Raw genomic sequence first — 16,804 nt, forward strand, 5'->3', positions numbered from 1 at the left:
GTATTTCCTTTATGTACCTTCTCAGCAATCGCGCGAAAGCCGCACGCTTTTGTAATAATGTAGATTGGTACAAAATCGTGCGCAGTGGGTGTCTATCATGCACGGTTTCAATCGATTCATACATAATCGAATGTTATGCTAAATTTACTCTGTGGCACCTTATAGTGACATGATACAGTATCACGTGGAGACAATTTAAAATACAAATCTTTGAATAAATTTTAAGGCATATAGCAAATCAAAAACATAACGTTTCTCTACTTGTATTCAAAGAGGAATTAGCTTTATTTCTCTGAGATGACAAGTCGAAATAAAGTAAACTGGATAAGTCTCCTTCGTTTTAAAGCAAATGATATATTAGTATTACATTATCCGTAACATATATATTGCCATGTAACTAAGCTCAATTGAAAACTGGAAAGGGACATGCCAAATTACATTACAAATTTAGAGACAAGTGTAACTTAACAAAAGCCTGTTTAAACAACTTCTATAGATACTCGATAGATTAACAGCTTTTCTCTGTTCAAAAATATCCCAAACACCTAATCTAATTTACACACACAAGGAACACGTACACCACAAGTCTAAATTTAGCATAAATAAAGCTTCAGGTACACTAATGTCTACATAATTTTTATCAATGTTTGAAGTACTTAGGTACATAGAGAAAGTTAAATAACATTCCAGCACTTTGATTATCGCACTTGACTTTATTTCCGTACAAAGACCCATCTTATCTGCCATTTCATTCATAAGAAGGTTTAACTACTAGAACCTTAACAACTTTATTGGGTAGTATTTTTCGGAATAATATATATGTATTTATAGTCTTAACGGATTCAAGACACTAGCCAATTGCGTTGGTCATATTATAGGGAGCAACCGTGTGTGCTACACAGGTACAATCTTCGTCTCACCCTCTCGTTTCTCAAATGCACTCAATCCTTTGGGTCAATAGGACTGCGAACTTGCATAAAACCTCCTCACCCAAAGCCAAAAAAAAAATCGCTAAAACAGCCAGTGTAACATGACAGTAAAAAATAACGTGGTCCGGTAGTGGTAAAAGGATTTCCAAAATTGGTTCAGTCGCTACTGAGATTACCCCGAAAAATGTCGCAAATTTTACCTCGAAAAATATTAGTACTAACTTTTTAATCAAGTCACGTCTAGTCGAAAAATCTCGATCGCCGAACAGGTAAAACATGCCATATCCAGTTTCTTCCTGGACTGTTCATTATTATGTAGTATGAACTGAGTCAAAAGTACACAGCTGGTAGGAAACAAAGAACCATAAATCATCATCACATTTTATTTAGGTAGCGTGTACCGTTTAATGAAAATACATCGATGAGGGTCTAGTCGACTATTATTTAGATCATAATGAAGCAAATTTTGATGTTATATATTTAGACTTTCGTAATTTGACTTGCAAACCGCAAAGGTTGGTTCGAGGTGACACAAGATAGGAAATTATGGATGGCCTTACTTAACGGAAAATACTTAGGTAGCTTAAATGCCCAAAATCACTCCCATTGACCCAATCTTGCCTCATATTTAGGGCAAACGGATTACTCGTCTCAGGACCATAAAATATAAGAAGCATTATAAAAGCCAAAAATATGGTTCCTTTCATTGTAGATGAGTCCAGTAAAAACTGTAACGTTATTCCTTGTATCCCCTCGATATCTCTTGGCTTTTGATCACAATAATTTTAATAAATGATTACTCATTTACATGTATAAATGTGACATTATTTTCCATAGAATATTATTAACTCAAGCGCGCTGAAGTATCTTTCCATTAAAAAGAGCACCAGTAAAATGTATGTCAACATTTACGGCATATCAATGGGTATATAAATTGCTAATTGTCACTTAATACTATACAATTATCTTATATCGAGGGATAATTGATGTCACGTGTCAATTGCTTGGGTGTTGTTACACGTGACACGTTTTATTGTAATCCTATACTGAATGCAGTCTATGTCCTTACCAGAAGCTCCTCAAGCAAAGCATTCTTTAGTGTAAGCGAGACGCCGTTAAATGCATTATATTATGCCGTTTCGCTTCCACAATAGCTTCAGTTCTTCTGCAAGGGGTAATCTTGTGTACTGATCAGAATTGCTCGATGTCAATTGATATTAAGGAGATACAGTTTAGCTGACTAATCAGATTAGTCTTTGTTCATATTAAGTTTGAACTAGGTAATATATACCAATGTACTGTATACTTTTCAACTCACAAGGAAATAAGTCTGATGATGAATGCTCATTCTTTCTCTATAGAAGAAGATACGTGACAGTTACGAGCTAAGGTCAAAAGAATAAGGTAGTAATTAAGAAATCGTGGTAACTTATACAGAAGGGACAATTGAAAAGCATTTTATTACTTAAACGTGTCCACCAGTAAACTATTAGTTCATGTAAATTAATAACATTCATGGAAAGATTTTACATATAAATGGAACAGATATTGGATATTGTTAATTATTATAGGTACTGTAAATACAATATCTTTAGCCATTTTTTGTAGACACTGTAGCTTTTTAAAACAAGACAGATTTTCAGAAAATATTGAACACGAAATTCTATTTTTTTTTAAGTTTGGTAGTGAGAGCTATTCAATTCACTTGCTAATAAAAAGTGTACTGGTAAGTAACGTCACACAGGATTTTAAATCACTGTATCCCCTTCATTTTTTGTTTACGAGATGTCTCCAAAATGTTTTGGAAATTTGTCTGACGAACTAAACAGGTTTTTTTTTGGCAAATACCCTATTACGTAATTTATCTAAAGTCTACAATACTTACCAATTACTAAGAACATGTTTCCAAAATGACTTTGAAATTAAACATTGCACATGTTTTTAATGAAACTGCAAACATTAATTCTTAATAAAATACTTTATCCGGTAACGGTTACAATACTACCACTTGACGTCATAGAGCTCACCACTATACTAATGTACGTAATTTCATACACTTTTATAAAGCGGAAACGAGAAAAATGGTATAATAGCGGCTTGTCAGATGAATTGTATATCATAAAGAAATTAAATGATTTGATGATGATGATACTTCTTATAACTTCTGAATACAGAAGATCTTATTATTAGCATCTTCGTGAAACAGAATAATGATTATTTGCCACTGATTTTTCTTCACTGGCTTTTTTGGAGATCGCCCGACTAGTTTCGGAACCAACAGTAGTCACTGCATGATAAGTTCGCGGCGACTGGGTAGCCTGTCAAACTACAGAAACAAAAAATCTTGCTCCAAAATTGATACTTTCGACTTCGTCTACCCCTCAGTTTGTTGTTTTTTTATTGTAGAAAAAAGTCATTAAGTTATGACGACTTCTTTCACATGGCTGTAATGTAAAAAATGTCGTGTGAAAGAAATTGCATAATCACATTTGCGTAATCGATTACTGCATTTGTGGGTGGTATTTTAGATTAATTTAGAAGTTTATTTTCTATTCGAAAGAATTTTGAATAGAAATTGTCTTTTCTCGAGTTTATCAGTATCAATAAAGTAGATCAACTGGCCTCGTGGAAAACTTACTGGGTTTTAGATAACTCAAGTCGCTGGAGCCTATAGAACAATCGGATTCTAAATTCTGGTTTGGGAAGAACTCTCTCTATTAGATACACGAAGCTTTTGAAGAGGACTCTTTTATTTGTGCTTCGTATTTATTTTACCATTTCAGTGATTTGGATTATTCAGTAAGACTCTGTACCGAAATTATTACACCATCAATTCAATTACATGTCGATATTATTGCGTTCTTGTAAAAACCGTTAACAGCACCAATAAAATTACTTCATATCACACGAGACATTGCATTATGTTTGCAAAACTTTTAACACCTTAATAAACTGAACATAAATGCTACAAAAGCGAGAACATTAACAACCAATAATTACATTTAGTTGGCAATTTTATTTGCTTCAATGGAACTGTAAATTCGAACTCTGATTGTGTTTTGTTTCCATATAGTACAAATCCAATTTGTTACTACAAAATCAATAAATCAGTAAAATTCGCTGGCCGTAAAATTGTTAAATTTTGTAGAACATTATTTTTGACCTAAATTATGTGTAAGTTTATTGGGACCGTATTTATACGCGACGTTACTGACAGTTATGTACCTAGGGATCATATAAGTTTGAGAATATTTTTATAACGACATAAATTGTAAATTCCCTTACCAATTATGCTTACATACTGACTTTGTACTTTCTGTTTCAATTGTTTTATGAATACTTGAATCGATTGTTGGTCCTTGAGCTGAATTACATGTGTGTCATAAAAATGATAAAAAACAAGTATCCAGTTACAATTATTTTAATTTACGCAGTCGTAATACTTCACTTTCTTATCTTTATCTCTTGTCCTTAGCAAGCGAAAGCTACAAACGAAAATACTCAACCGATTACGTTTGTCACAGCTCTTGCAACGATTGCACCAAGGTACTCGTAGATAGATACTGACGAACAAATTACCTATCATGTAGTACTTTATGTCTTCGAAAACGAATTAATCTTCGATTTCTACAATCAAGACAGCTTTTGGAAAATCTATTATGCCGCCCACTCGGCAAGAACCTACGATGTCGTTTGATTTACAACGTCAAGGTGAAAGGGACTCGACTTGCTTGACGACTCTCTTGCCGATAAATACCAATTAGGCAGACCCTTGCTTCCTGCTAGATTTCTGCTCACGAATGAAAATCCAACTGTTGCTATACTGCTTTGTTTTACTACAGTACAACAGCCAGTGAAAGTGTTAGCTAGTGATAATAAAAGGTTGTTATTCACAACACGCGACAGATGATCTGCGAGGGATCAATTCCGGATGGTTGTTGCGCTACTTTTAATTGTAGTTACTCCAATAGTAGATAGTGCAGTTTATGGTTTCGTCACCTGTTGTTTGGCAAGATTTTCCGATTGCATTTGTTTGCGTTGGTCTTTATGACTCTTGGTTGTATAGACAGTTGCGAGTTTACATTGCTTGTTGAATTGTTCAGCCTGTTTAGAGCTTAAATAAATAAGCTTGTTTTTAATATGGAACTAATCAATAATTTCATTGAAGCATTCATTTTTTTAATAATTCATCAACTTTTCTCAAGAATATGATTTTCTCAAGATGATATAAAAAGCTTTACTTCTTCTAAAAATATATTTTTTTCCATCAAACGACATCATAATCGAAAGCTTTCGAAAAGCAAAATGTACTGCAGTCAATCTACTGTAGAGCAGCCAGAGAGTCTAACAACTCCACTACACGACGAGATATTCAAATGGCAAAAGTGCGAAAATAATTTCTTGAGGTAATTTACTACAGATAATAAAACATTTAAAAAAAGCAATTCAAAAGTTCCTGGCATTCTGTTTTCAAAGTAACCGGCTTAATCATTGGCCAGTCGTATCGTACGACGCGCGCCGGAATGTCTCGTCCGTCCACTTCAATAGAAACTTTTTCGCAGATCGTTGTAAAAACTACCACTTCTAACGAGTTTCTCGATACCAATGCCAGATCAGGCAACCGACTCGACGAGAACGCATGTTTCAGCTCCATAACGGATTGATTTTAATGATGCACTCCACTGGACACTGCATACGTCACTGCAATTCGGTGTTGACTGTCAACGGGAATTTTAACGGCCGCCTTTGATCTGTATTCTATGAGCGGTCAAGGAACGGAAATAATAAAACCGTTTTCGTTCGTGCGTGAGACGTTTTAGGTTCAACCATGAAATGTTCCTTTGTTTCGATATCAGCAACTTCTTTTTTTATTCTACAACCTGTATCATCATGAGGTGGATGACATTGATGAGTGGACCTTTGTGTGTACCTACAATAGGGCCTATAGGACATATCCGACATAACACATGACCTATTGTCGTAACTGGTCAGACATCCACGTATTGTGAAGCGGATCTTCCATCAAATGCAGTTGTTGTCACAACATCCATCCCACGCTCATAACAATACATCAGTTCAAGTCTAAACAAATAAAGATTTTCTAAACATCGCATTAGTTCATTGCGAGAAAAATGTAATAGCAGAAGTATTCAGTATTCATTCCTAACTGAATATTAATTCCGTAGCAGATGACATTATATCGTTTCTGAGAACACAATGCTATCTAATTTGCATTCTAGTGGAAAGTGCATGTCAGGATTACGCGGCGGTTCATTCTAGTCAGGTATGGTTTAACGCCTAGTTTAGTAGCTCTTAGACATTAACAATTAGTGTGTCAATAGAAGCACTTGGTTAAAGCAAATGGATAATTACTTCCACTTGGTCGTTGATTAGACAAAGCGGAAATATCTTGGATATTTATTAAAATGTATTATGTGGATGATTCGAATTGCGACGAATGCGAATGACTGCCATCTTCGAATGCGATTTTTTTTTCCGTAATGTCATATTTTCATCAAACGCTAAAGCGCTAGTTTATCAAGTAGCCCTCTAGATGTGCATAGTTACAGCCTAAGTCAGGCACCGCTATCCATTAAACTATGCTCTCGACTAATGTTATCGTTCACAACTGCACAAATTGGTAGAATGGAACTGGAAACTCCAATACAGAATTTTCGGTAGCTACTCGTACAGTTTGATGATCTAGTTCGAGTCTGTTTACATCGGGTCGCTCGCAAGCCTTCCTCCCAGCTTCCGTCACGAGCCGCTGAGTAACAATACTACGATGACACAGTACAGCCGAGTTATTATCAACAATTTATACTTCATTTGATGTCTAGCCCATTGTCCGTGTTTATAAAAGGTAATCAGTGCATTCATTTGTGACATCTCAAAAGAATGAAGTGTTCTTTGGTTTGGAGATGATGTTTCCTGTGTTTGATGTTTTTTTGTCCAGAATTTTTCAGAAGGATTAAGTTTCTTTAATGCTTGTTTGGAGATATGATTTTCTTCATAAAGTTTCCGTGTAACTGCAAATGGATCATTAAACTTTTCACTCTCAGCTTACATTTTATTTGCATTTTTCCGTATAGAAGTAAACACGGCACGTATATCAAATTCTTTCCGTTTCCTCTGAACGAAATATTTACGGTATTTTTAGACTTAAAATTCCGGAAGTTCCGTGAAGGTGATCATTGTTAAAAGATATTGTTAGCGTATCAAAATTGCATTTTACGGTACAGAATTTTGTAAACGACGCAATGCAAGTCTACAACATCTTAGAAATATTGTATGTTACGACGCATGTATAGTGTTAGTTGCTTGGAGACTAAAATTGTTCGGTATGCTTTGGCTACGGAAGTTCAGTTAGTTTTAATGAATCTAGATCACATTTAATTAGGGACTTGAAGGCTTCTTTTTATCAAATGCAATGAATACTCTTAGAAACTATCATAAAAAGCGGACGCAGTTAACAAGTATGCTGAACGAGTAAAATCGTTGAAACCACGTAATCGATTAAAATTCTACAGATTAACCGTATTTTGCAATTGTAAACTGTTTCTTAGAAATGTGAACAAGTTTGAGACAGGAAAATAGGTATGTGCATTATTTGGCAAACACATGTTTTACATAAGGCACTTATATGAAGTGGGAAACCCCCAACTTAATTGCGGTTTCATTCTCTAAAATGGTATTAAATCTGCGCGCTTTTACACCACAACATCGAACAACAGTTAAATACGACTTAATGATGATTTGAACTTAAGCGTATTTGGCCAAAAGAATCGTAATATTCAGTCTTAAAATAATGAGAACAAAAAGAGGTGCTTAAAACTAAATGATCTTTAAACACTTTCGTAATTATTTGATTGCCATGTTAAGTACATCCGGAACGAGGTACGTGTAATAAATAACAAACGGTCGATAAACCCAGGTCCGGGGTGGGGTTTGTTAATCAATACGAGATCATTGTGTGAAGATGACGTCAAGTATTCAATCAGTTTAGTTCATTTCTCTGATGAGATTGCGGTCCATGGAAACCACGACATTGAAAATTTATTGTTTAGAAAATGTAGGCTAACATGTGTATAGAATACAATAGTAAAAATCAATTTGCATCCTGGATGGAAAACAATAATAGAAGCCAACTGGCTCCGCAATCATCACGATAAATGGTTTCATTGATTTTACAGAAGTGAACCTTGTTCCATTACCCTTAGAGTTTACTTTTAATCGATGTGGAAACACTGCCAAGATTAAGGCCGTTGTTTATTTTTTGACTGGTTATGTATGAGCGTGCAATCACCTAATCAATAGGAAGCGGCTAGTTAATGCACTCTGGAATAATGTTGATCACTCATTGCGGAAGTTAAGATAAGAAAACTCTCTGTAGAGGGGAATGAAGTCATGTCATTTAGTAAGAGAGACAGTCCTTAGCTAAGAAACATTTCTAAAAATTTAACATTAATAAAAAATATTTGAATGTATAAAAATGACAGATCAAATTCAAATATCTTATCGAATGAACTGTCATTTTCATATAAGAAAATTAAATAAAAATGATTCAATGAAAAATTTTAATCTCACATTCTCTCGCGCCAGTTTCTTAGATTCGCTCGCTAAACTAAGCTACCCAACCCACTGACCACGGATTTCAATATTTTCTTTGCATAGTGACTCGCTTAAGGCACTCATTTTCGTACATTTGAGCATTAACGATAATAATGTTCGAAGAAATCCCTCGGCTAAGAAATAGACCGAAGCTGACTACGTACGTAAATATAAATGCCCTTCATTATTACCTACATTAATTACCTAGGCGTTGTAAAACCCCACATAATTTGTGGAATTTAGGTTTGATAAGGGTAATAATATTTACAATGCCATTCAAATGTAATGGAATGGAAACTTCTAATTTTGCATCGATCGTTTACCTAATTCTCTAGTCATTATTATGTGTAATTGAGTAGATAATTAGAAACGGTAAATAGAAAAAAAACACAGTGTTCCGTACAAATAGGCTTAAAAATAACATATTTATTTGGCCAACCATTAAATTTCTGGCCGTGTTAATCTTTTTTAAGCGGTAGCAAAAACGCATCTTCAGTGAAAATGTCAACTGTATAACTGTCAGTGATGGACGGACAGATAGCGGTGCCTCAGTAAAAGGGTTCCTGATGTTTTACCCTTTAGGGACCGAACCCTAGAACGAAAAAATGATATTCTAAAACATTAAATTACTGATCACAGATTCGAAGAAATAATTTCGAATGTAATACAATTATCAAATAAAAACAAGAGCGAATTGTTAGAAAGTTTCAGTAAAATACGGTTGCATAAGACGCGTACGCAATGTACGACGAATTGAGAAGAATATTTCATGCTGATTAAAAATAAATAAATATCTACATCCTAATTACAAAACTAGACTATTCGTCTAGGTAGATGACTAATGGAGGTTGCAAATAGCACTTATTACAAGTATGTAAGACCTATTATGATTTGCATAACCAAGTGATCAGATCAAGTAGTCAAAAAATAATAACAGCTAAATTGCGAGTCATGAATTTATCTGAGATTCCGAATAATCATTAACTTTTTTACAAATCTGTTTTTTTTTGTGTCTGAATAAGTATATTATTTTTTACCAAAGGACGAATTTTTGTGAAGCAGTCCAGTATAATTTTTGTAGCTGAACGCGAATGAACCATCGTCTTTATAACCGTCATCTTAATTCTACCTTTATCGCGTATGTTGAGAAAGGTGGACGATGTTTTGAAATCAATTTTATTGTACTAAATTATTGCAACGTCTAGTCTGTAGTATAAACATATTGTGTCCATCGTTAAAGAACTCTAAAATGACTTTCTATTTATTAACAGCTACGTTACAATAAGAGGGATGTATGACTAACGAGGATCCGTTAACTAACTCTTAGGGTCAATTTCCACTGAAGAGCATCGTGAGAAGAAGTGTCTGAAAGCGGATTTACAAGGCTCATGCATCGTTATCGTCGGGCGGCGGCGCCTCGATGATCCTCCTTTGCCTCCAAATGGCAGTGAACTTTTACTTAAGTAGATAAGACTCAAAATAATTTGCAACAACTTCATAAAGACGCTGCTTTTTCAGTGTTAATTTACCACTTTTTCAGAATGGTTTCGGGGAAGCGAGACGGAATATTTCACCGCATATCGCTGTCTCACTAATTCTTGCCCGAATGTTTACGCAATCTTCAGTGCATTCTCTAAGATTGTACAACAAAGTCAGGGTCAGGAAGTTTACTAAGGCATTTAATACCTCGTCTGTGCAACAAGATAATTGTTAGATATGGATGTTAATACATTAAACATAATGCAATTTACTTGAACATTTACACTGCAATTATTTCATTAAAACACAATAAACATTATTTATGTTAGTTCTTTTGCAGTCATAAAGACTGCGCTAATTTTGAGTCATGTTTTTCATGCCTTTTATATTTTTTCTTTAAAATGCTTTGTATTTTTTAGTATTATACTTATTTCAATAGGTACTCACTCAATGGGAATTAAGACATTTGTGTTTGCTTGTATTGCCAATTAATAAGTATCTTTAAATGATCAATTTTTGAGATTCTTCACATACTTCATACCAGTTTAGCTCCATTATTTTAGTAAATAAAGTAACTTGGCATCTCTCTCATAACGGCAATTAATGTCATTTCAAAAGCCGATGACTGCAACATTTAAAACAGCAGTAACATCTAAGCATCGATTGTTGCTGTAATCGTTACAGCTAAGTAATTCTAAAATAAAACTATTGTATTTAGTTACGATCTAACGGTACCCACAAATTTACTGTTGCACACAGTTATACGAAGCTCAGAATGTCTCGTTTAATAAGACTCTTTTAACAATTTAATGTTTTAAAAACAATATTATTGTTCTGCAGTTTAAAATGTATTATTGTTTTTATGCATATTAAAAGGGCGTTAAAAACTCAATGCATATAGTACGGAGAAGAAGTCAAAGACTGCGCTTAGTGTAACTGCATTGAACGTTTCAAAATACCCCAATTGAAAAAGAAATGCTAACATAATAATCATTGTCCCACAAACAGGTATAATGTGGCAACAACTAAGGTAACCTATTTTTTTTTGTTCGCAGTATTCGTGATACCGCAACGATGGGTGATGGCAATAATGGGTTTTCTGGCAGTGGCCAACGCGTACACGATGAGGGTGTGCCTGAACATAGCCATTACTCAGATGGTGAGGAAGAATCCGCATTCTGCCGGTAACGACGGTTCCTGTCCTGCTGGGGATGGTGTTGACATCAGTGCGGAGGGCTCTGATCCTACTGTAAGTCATACTCTTGCTCGTTATTAGCACTAACGAAGAAATTGACAGTGTTTGCGTGAGAAACATAATCTTATGATGAATGTTGATGGCATTAGAAAGATTATGTAAGTAGGTACACGACGTACCGAATGACTTTGGACAAACAAAGTTCTGTAACCTGCATCGAAATTAGGCATCGGGAAGAAACTAAAGAAATCGGATTTTGACGACTTATAATTTGTGCGATCCCAAAATTAAACGATTTCCTTTAATGGGAAATCGTTTAATCGGTAGTATTCATAGCTAAGAATTTAAAAGAAAATGCTGATTGCAGTCTTTGTTTTCAGGAGCTCACCGCCTTCGACTGGGATGAAGCAACTCAAGGCATGATACTAAGTGCGTTCTACTACGGGTACATAGTAACTCACTTGCCCGGAGGGATGCTTGCCGAGAGATTCGGAGGAAAGTACTCTCTCGGCTTCGGTGTGTTAAGTACGGCAGTGTTTACGCTGCTGACGCCCTGGACTGTCAGCGCAGGGGGCGCTACTGGACTCATTATACTGAGAGTGTTGGAAGGACTGGGAGAAGTAAGTAATCAGTCAGAACTTTTTGTATGACTTTTGACCATTGAATCCTCTAAACCCATATACAGAGAAAAGTGGACGAAAAGAGGTCCTATTATTTTCTACTACAACAGATTGATGAAATCTTGAAGATTGCTTGATATAAATTGATTTTGCTTCAATAGGTCTCTATACAGCATGAATATTAAGTTATCCATCATTAATTACAATAATCTTTTCAGGGCTTTACATTCCCCGCTTTGAACGCCATGTTGGCTCGATGGGCCCCAGTTTCCGAGAGGGGTAGAATGGGATCCCTGGTTTTCGGAGGTGCACAGATCGGCAACATCGCAGGAACCTACCTGTCTGGACTGGTCATTAAAGAGACTGGTGAATGGCAGTCAGTGTTTTACCTGTTTGGCGCCATTGGAATACTTTGGTTCATTCTTTGGGTAAGTGATAAATGTTATTTTGAGAAACAGACGAACTTTATAAAGTAAAATTCACGGAAAATAAAGTTTGAATGGTTAATTGCGCTGAAGGAAATCAAACTTAAAAGACAAGTCCCAGTTTTTAAATTTTCTTGCATCTGCCTTCGAAATGCAGTATAATAAAATCCAATATTTTGTTATTATTTTAGGCGTTGCTGTGCTACAATGACCCCGAATCCCATCCGTTTATATCGGACAAGGAGAAGAAGTATCTGGAGGAAGCTCTCGGCAGCCACAGAAGCAGTCTACCCTCAGCCATCCCATGGAAGGCGATCTTTATGTCTGTTCCTCTTTGGGCTCTTGTATGCGCTCAGGTATGTGAATACTCTTGATGTTAGATGAACTTATTACAATTATCGTATGGGTGACGTGATAGGCATTTTAACTGCTGAGCATGAGTAACTGCTGGTTCAAGCGTGGTTCTATGTTTTATGTCATCGAAATCAAGGTATCTTAGTTATTAATCAGAGTCCAGCTAAAAAAATCTTCTTCTCAGATAAAAAATCAGTAATTAATAAATCTGTCTTATAATCGGGTCTCTTCACTAAGATGTTTTGAAATAATTTTTGTTTTGATTCTAACCTAAGATGTTATTGTTGACTGACATTAAAACCAAAAGATTATTTGCCTTCAAAAATACAAATTTATACAAATACAGCCACAAATCGTAGGTCCTTGTAGTGGAATTTTCAACTGTTTTATCGGTTTTCGTTTGCAGCTGCTCTGGAATTTATTTTTCCTATTTTTCAATGCGGGCGACCTCTAAATCTGATAAGTAGTGTAGCGATGGAATTATAATAAGTTTCGACGCGTGCCTGCCATGATAATTTTAAATGGTGATGCGTAGCTATGCAGTTCACTTTCCGAGTAAAGGGCCGAGTGCGGTGCCCTGTGTAACCCACTTTACGTGTGTGGAAAATGGACCAAATAGTAGTGCGTGACGTAAAAATATTCAAAATTCGTGATCATGCTTAGACGTGGGTAACGGTCAATGCTCGTTAATTGACATAGAAATAAAAAGATAATATAGGTAACTTTTGGTGAGTCCGATCCGATATCGGTTTACTAACGCGTATTTATAGGGATCGCCAGACTAGTTTTGGACTCAATCGGAGTCCTTAATCATGATAGGATCGATTAATAGGTCGATATGTTTTTATAAGTCTAAGATCAACGATAGTTAATTAGGCTCATTTAACTATTCTTGTAAATCTTGCACGCAATGGCCAAATATAGGTTGATGATAAAAGGATAAAGCAATCGACCTTTACGAAGCTCTGCTTAGCCTTAGTTTCTTTATTTAGGCAATTAAATATACGCCAAGGTTAAAGACATTAATCTTTTTAATATTATCCATATAGAATATCTCCGTAATATTTTGTCATTATGTATTTTGCAAGCATATTTATTCAAGGTTTTGTTTACTACAATGATGACAATAATAATTAATTATCCACAGAATTAAAATATAACATAGGCCTTTGATATATTTTTTCTACATTTAATAATTAATTCATTCTCATTTCCATATTACTTGGAAATCTCAGTTGAAGATCGATGTAGGTGTATGAAGAACTATTCCTTAATTGATTGCAGTGTACTAAGATAGTACGTCAGGGTAAGATAAAATAAAAATATAATATTATTTCGAATTATGAAGACTCTGTTATTCAAATCAATGTGCAAAGCAGTGAAACACAAATAGGCAAATATAGTTACTCACTTAGTTTAAACATAATAAAAACTTTGCGATCGAAATCAAAACATAAAATACTATTCAAAACGACTTTCTATTCCAATTCTAAATCAAGTACGAAATCACAATCGATGATAATTTCATAATACATACTACAATGACGGTCATGACGGACACGTCCATTGAACAGGTGAAAAATTTAAAAAACAGCCCATGTTATGTTCAACAAAAGTTGATAATTAACACTGCAATAACACTGTTTGTCATAATCGTTTAAGTATAGCGAAGCTAAAACCTTAATTCCAGCTACGCTATAGTTATAAACACCTTTGTTGAAATTTTTACGATATTCAATGGATCTAAAGTGACTAATAAATCGCTGACTTCAAAGTCCATTGCTTTATTTAAGAATGTGACAGAAAACAATGTAGTTAGTAATCTTTTCATGTACGTTGAACTGTATTGTTTGACATTATTAGCTGCAGTGAGTATGCTAAGTTCATTGATGATTGAGGCACGTGTTAGGCTCAAATTCGTTGTGTAAGTGTTTATCTGAAGTCCATGTTACTTGTTTGTTTGATTTACGTTTAAAAGTTGTTTTACGAACTGAAGGTAATATTGATCCTAAGAACACGTTTAAGAAGTTTTCCGTAATTTCGTATTAGGCAATCATCATTTTCCATTTGACATTACCTGACGCGGAACTTTGGTGTAGATCAGTGTTAACTATTTACACAAATAACTATAATACCAGCCTATATTTTAATGGGGCATCCATTGCTGGGCAAAGGTCTCTTCATGCCTATTCGCATATTAAGGTAAGAGCCATCACGGGTGCTGACTTAGTGGTTCGGGATTTCGGATTCCATTATTCAGAATCAAAACTTGCTCACGTGGTTCCTTCTGCATTTGACAATGGTGCAATAATTAAGAATGTAGGTACATAAAACCTTTTTATGGCATAACTATTGGCACTGACTACAATCAACCTTAGTTCAAAATTGAGACTGCTAATCGGGCCATTAAGCCGCTCGGCCATTACGAAACTAAAAACACTGTTTAAATTGTGTACGGAACTGTTGTATAACAGATTAGTACAACATCAGCAGAACGTACCATGTTGTTACATCCAAGTCAAAACTATTAAGGTGCAAACACATGACTGGGCAGACTCGAAGCCAATCAACTTAGCATAATTGCTTATTGTGTGTTAAACATGAACAAAACGAAATTCGGATCATAAAAGGTTTATTGTGAGCTGCATATGGTATCTGCACTCGCCATTTAGGGTGTAACAGCTTTAAATGTTATGTAAGTGCTGACAATCAGACTCATTTTTTTTGTATTACGATTTCAGATCTGACAAAAACACTACCATCTTAATAAAAGCGGTAGTAAAACCTCAATCTTGAATCATGAATAAAATTATACAGAAGATCATTCCTCGGGTCCATAATTAAATAAACATTTAACGCTTTGCGACCTGCACTTACGACTTTGGTTAACAACTCTTAAGCAATCATAATAACTATGTGGAAGAAAACACCTATTACTTTACTGGAATCCAAATTCTCATATATCTGAATTATTATTTTTTTTGCCTCTACTATATTCTTTAAACGAAATTTCTTGTCCAACAGATCGGCCACGACTACGGATACTTCACGATGGTGACCGACCTCCCCAAGTACATGACAGGAGTCCTCAAGTTTGACATTCACCGGACGGGCACGCTTGCCGCCCTCCCTTATGCAGTCATGTGGCTGAGTTCCATCACTTTCGGCTGGATTTGCGACAAGATTGTCAAGAGAAACTGGCTAACTGTCACCAACGCAAGAAAGACTTTCACTACCATAGGTACAAATGTAGATGCTAATTGGATAACTCGTTGCTTAGCATTATTTGCTTAAAATTTTACGAATATTGTTAAGCATTAACTTGGCATTTGAATATTACTGCTTTAACTTACGATTGCCTAGTAAACGCGCAATGCGAATAGTTTTATAAAGATCTTTAATGTGATAATGACTACCTTGGTAACTAATTAGACATTGCCTGAACGTTAGTTACAACAAGGACTTTAAACCGTTCACTTTCGATGTTCACATGAATCATGAAAACGATTGGATGGATGATAATTGCAGGGAGGAAACATGCAACTTACCTCATGATTTTGATTTCAGCATCTATCGGTCCCGGTATCTGCATGATCTTGGCTTCGTACTCCGGTTGTAACACTGACGCTGTGGTCATTCTCTTCACTGCTTCCATGGGGCTCATGGGAGCCTTCTACCCTGGAATGAAGGTCAACGCCTTGGACTTGAGCGGGAACTATGCTGGCACGATCATGGCTATCGTGAACGGCATTGGGGCCATCACAGGCATCATTGCACCATACTTAGTTGGACTTCTTACACCTGATGTAAGTAGTACGAATTGGGAAATTCCCAAAAACGATTTGGTCTATGAGATCAGTTTTGACGTAGGTGTTACTTTGTATGGAACATAATTCACTATTCTTCCGAATTAGGACGACACTTTGTTTTTAGTTCATGGACAATTGGACATGGTTTAGCTTAGTTAGGAGGCAATTAAGACTACACTAGTATAACTTAATATTTTGGAAGGACTATTCAATAGCTCCCTTATAAGTATGAAATAGTTGTAGCTACCTATTTAGCAAGTTCTCTTCTACTTCAAAAAAAGAGGACTTATACAAGTTTAGTAGTAAAAAAAAATCTGAGGAACCTTTCTTATATTAGATTTTTTTTTAGTGCAATTCACAATACGATGGTTAGGTAACCATC

The 16,804-nt window shown here is 35.4% G+C and overlaps 1 protein-coding gene across 2 annotated transcripts in view; it reads left to right on the plus strand.

The window, feature by feature from the left end:
- Positions 1-16,804, plus strand: part of LOC113491992 (putative inorganic phosphate cotransporter) — a 40,746-nt gene that overhangs the window by 22,294 nt on the left and 1,648 nt on the right. For both annotated transcript variants that reach the window (XM_026869241.1, XM_026869242.1), the window contains exons 2-7: positions 11,075-11,268; positions 11,595-11,834; positions 12,053-12,262; positions 12,451-12,615; positions 15,638-15,854; positions 16,181-16,419. In XM_026869241.1, coding sequence (XP_026725042.1) covers positions 11,075-11,268; positions 11,595-11,834; positions 12,053-12,262; positions 12,451-12,615; positions 15,638-15,854; positions 16,181-16,419 — 1,265 coding nt within the window. The remainder of the gene's footprint in view (positions 1-11,074; positions 11,269-11,594; positions 11,835-12,052; positions 12,263-12,450; positions 12,616-15,637; positions 15,855-16,180; positions 16,420-16,804) is intronic.

This window comes from Trichoplusia ni, chromosome 3 (genome assembly GCF_003590095.1).
Source record: "Trichoplusia ni isolate ovarian cell line Hi5 chromosome 3, tn1, whole genome shotgun sequence".
Classification (NCBI taxonomy): domain Eukaryota; kingdom Metazoa; phylum Arthropoda; class Insecta; order Lepidoptera; family Noctuidae; genus Trichoplusia; species Trichoplusia ni.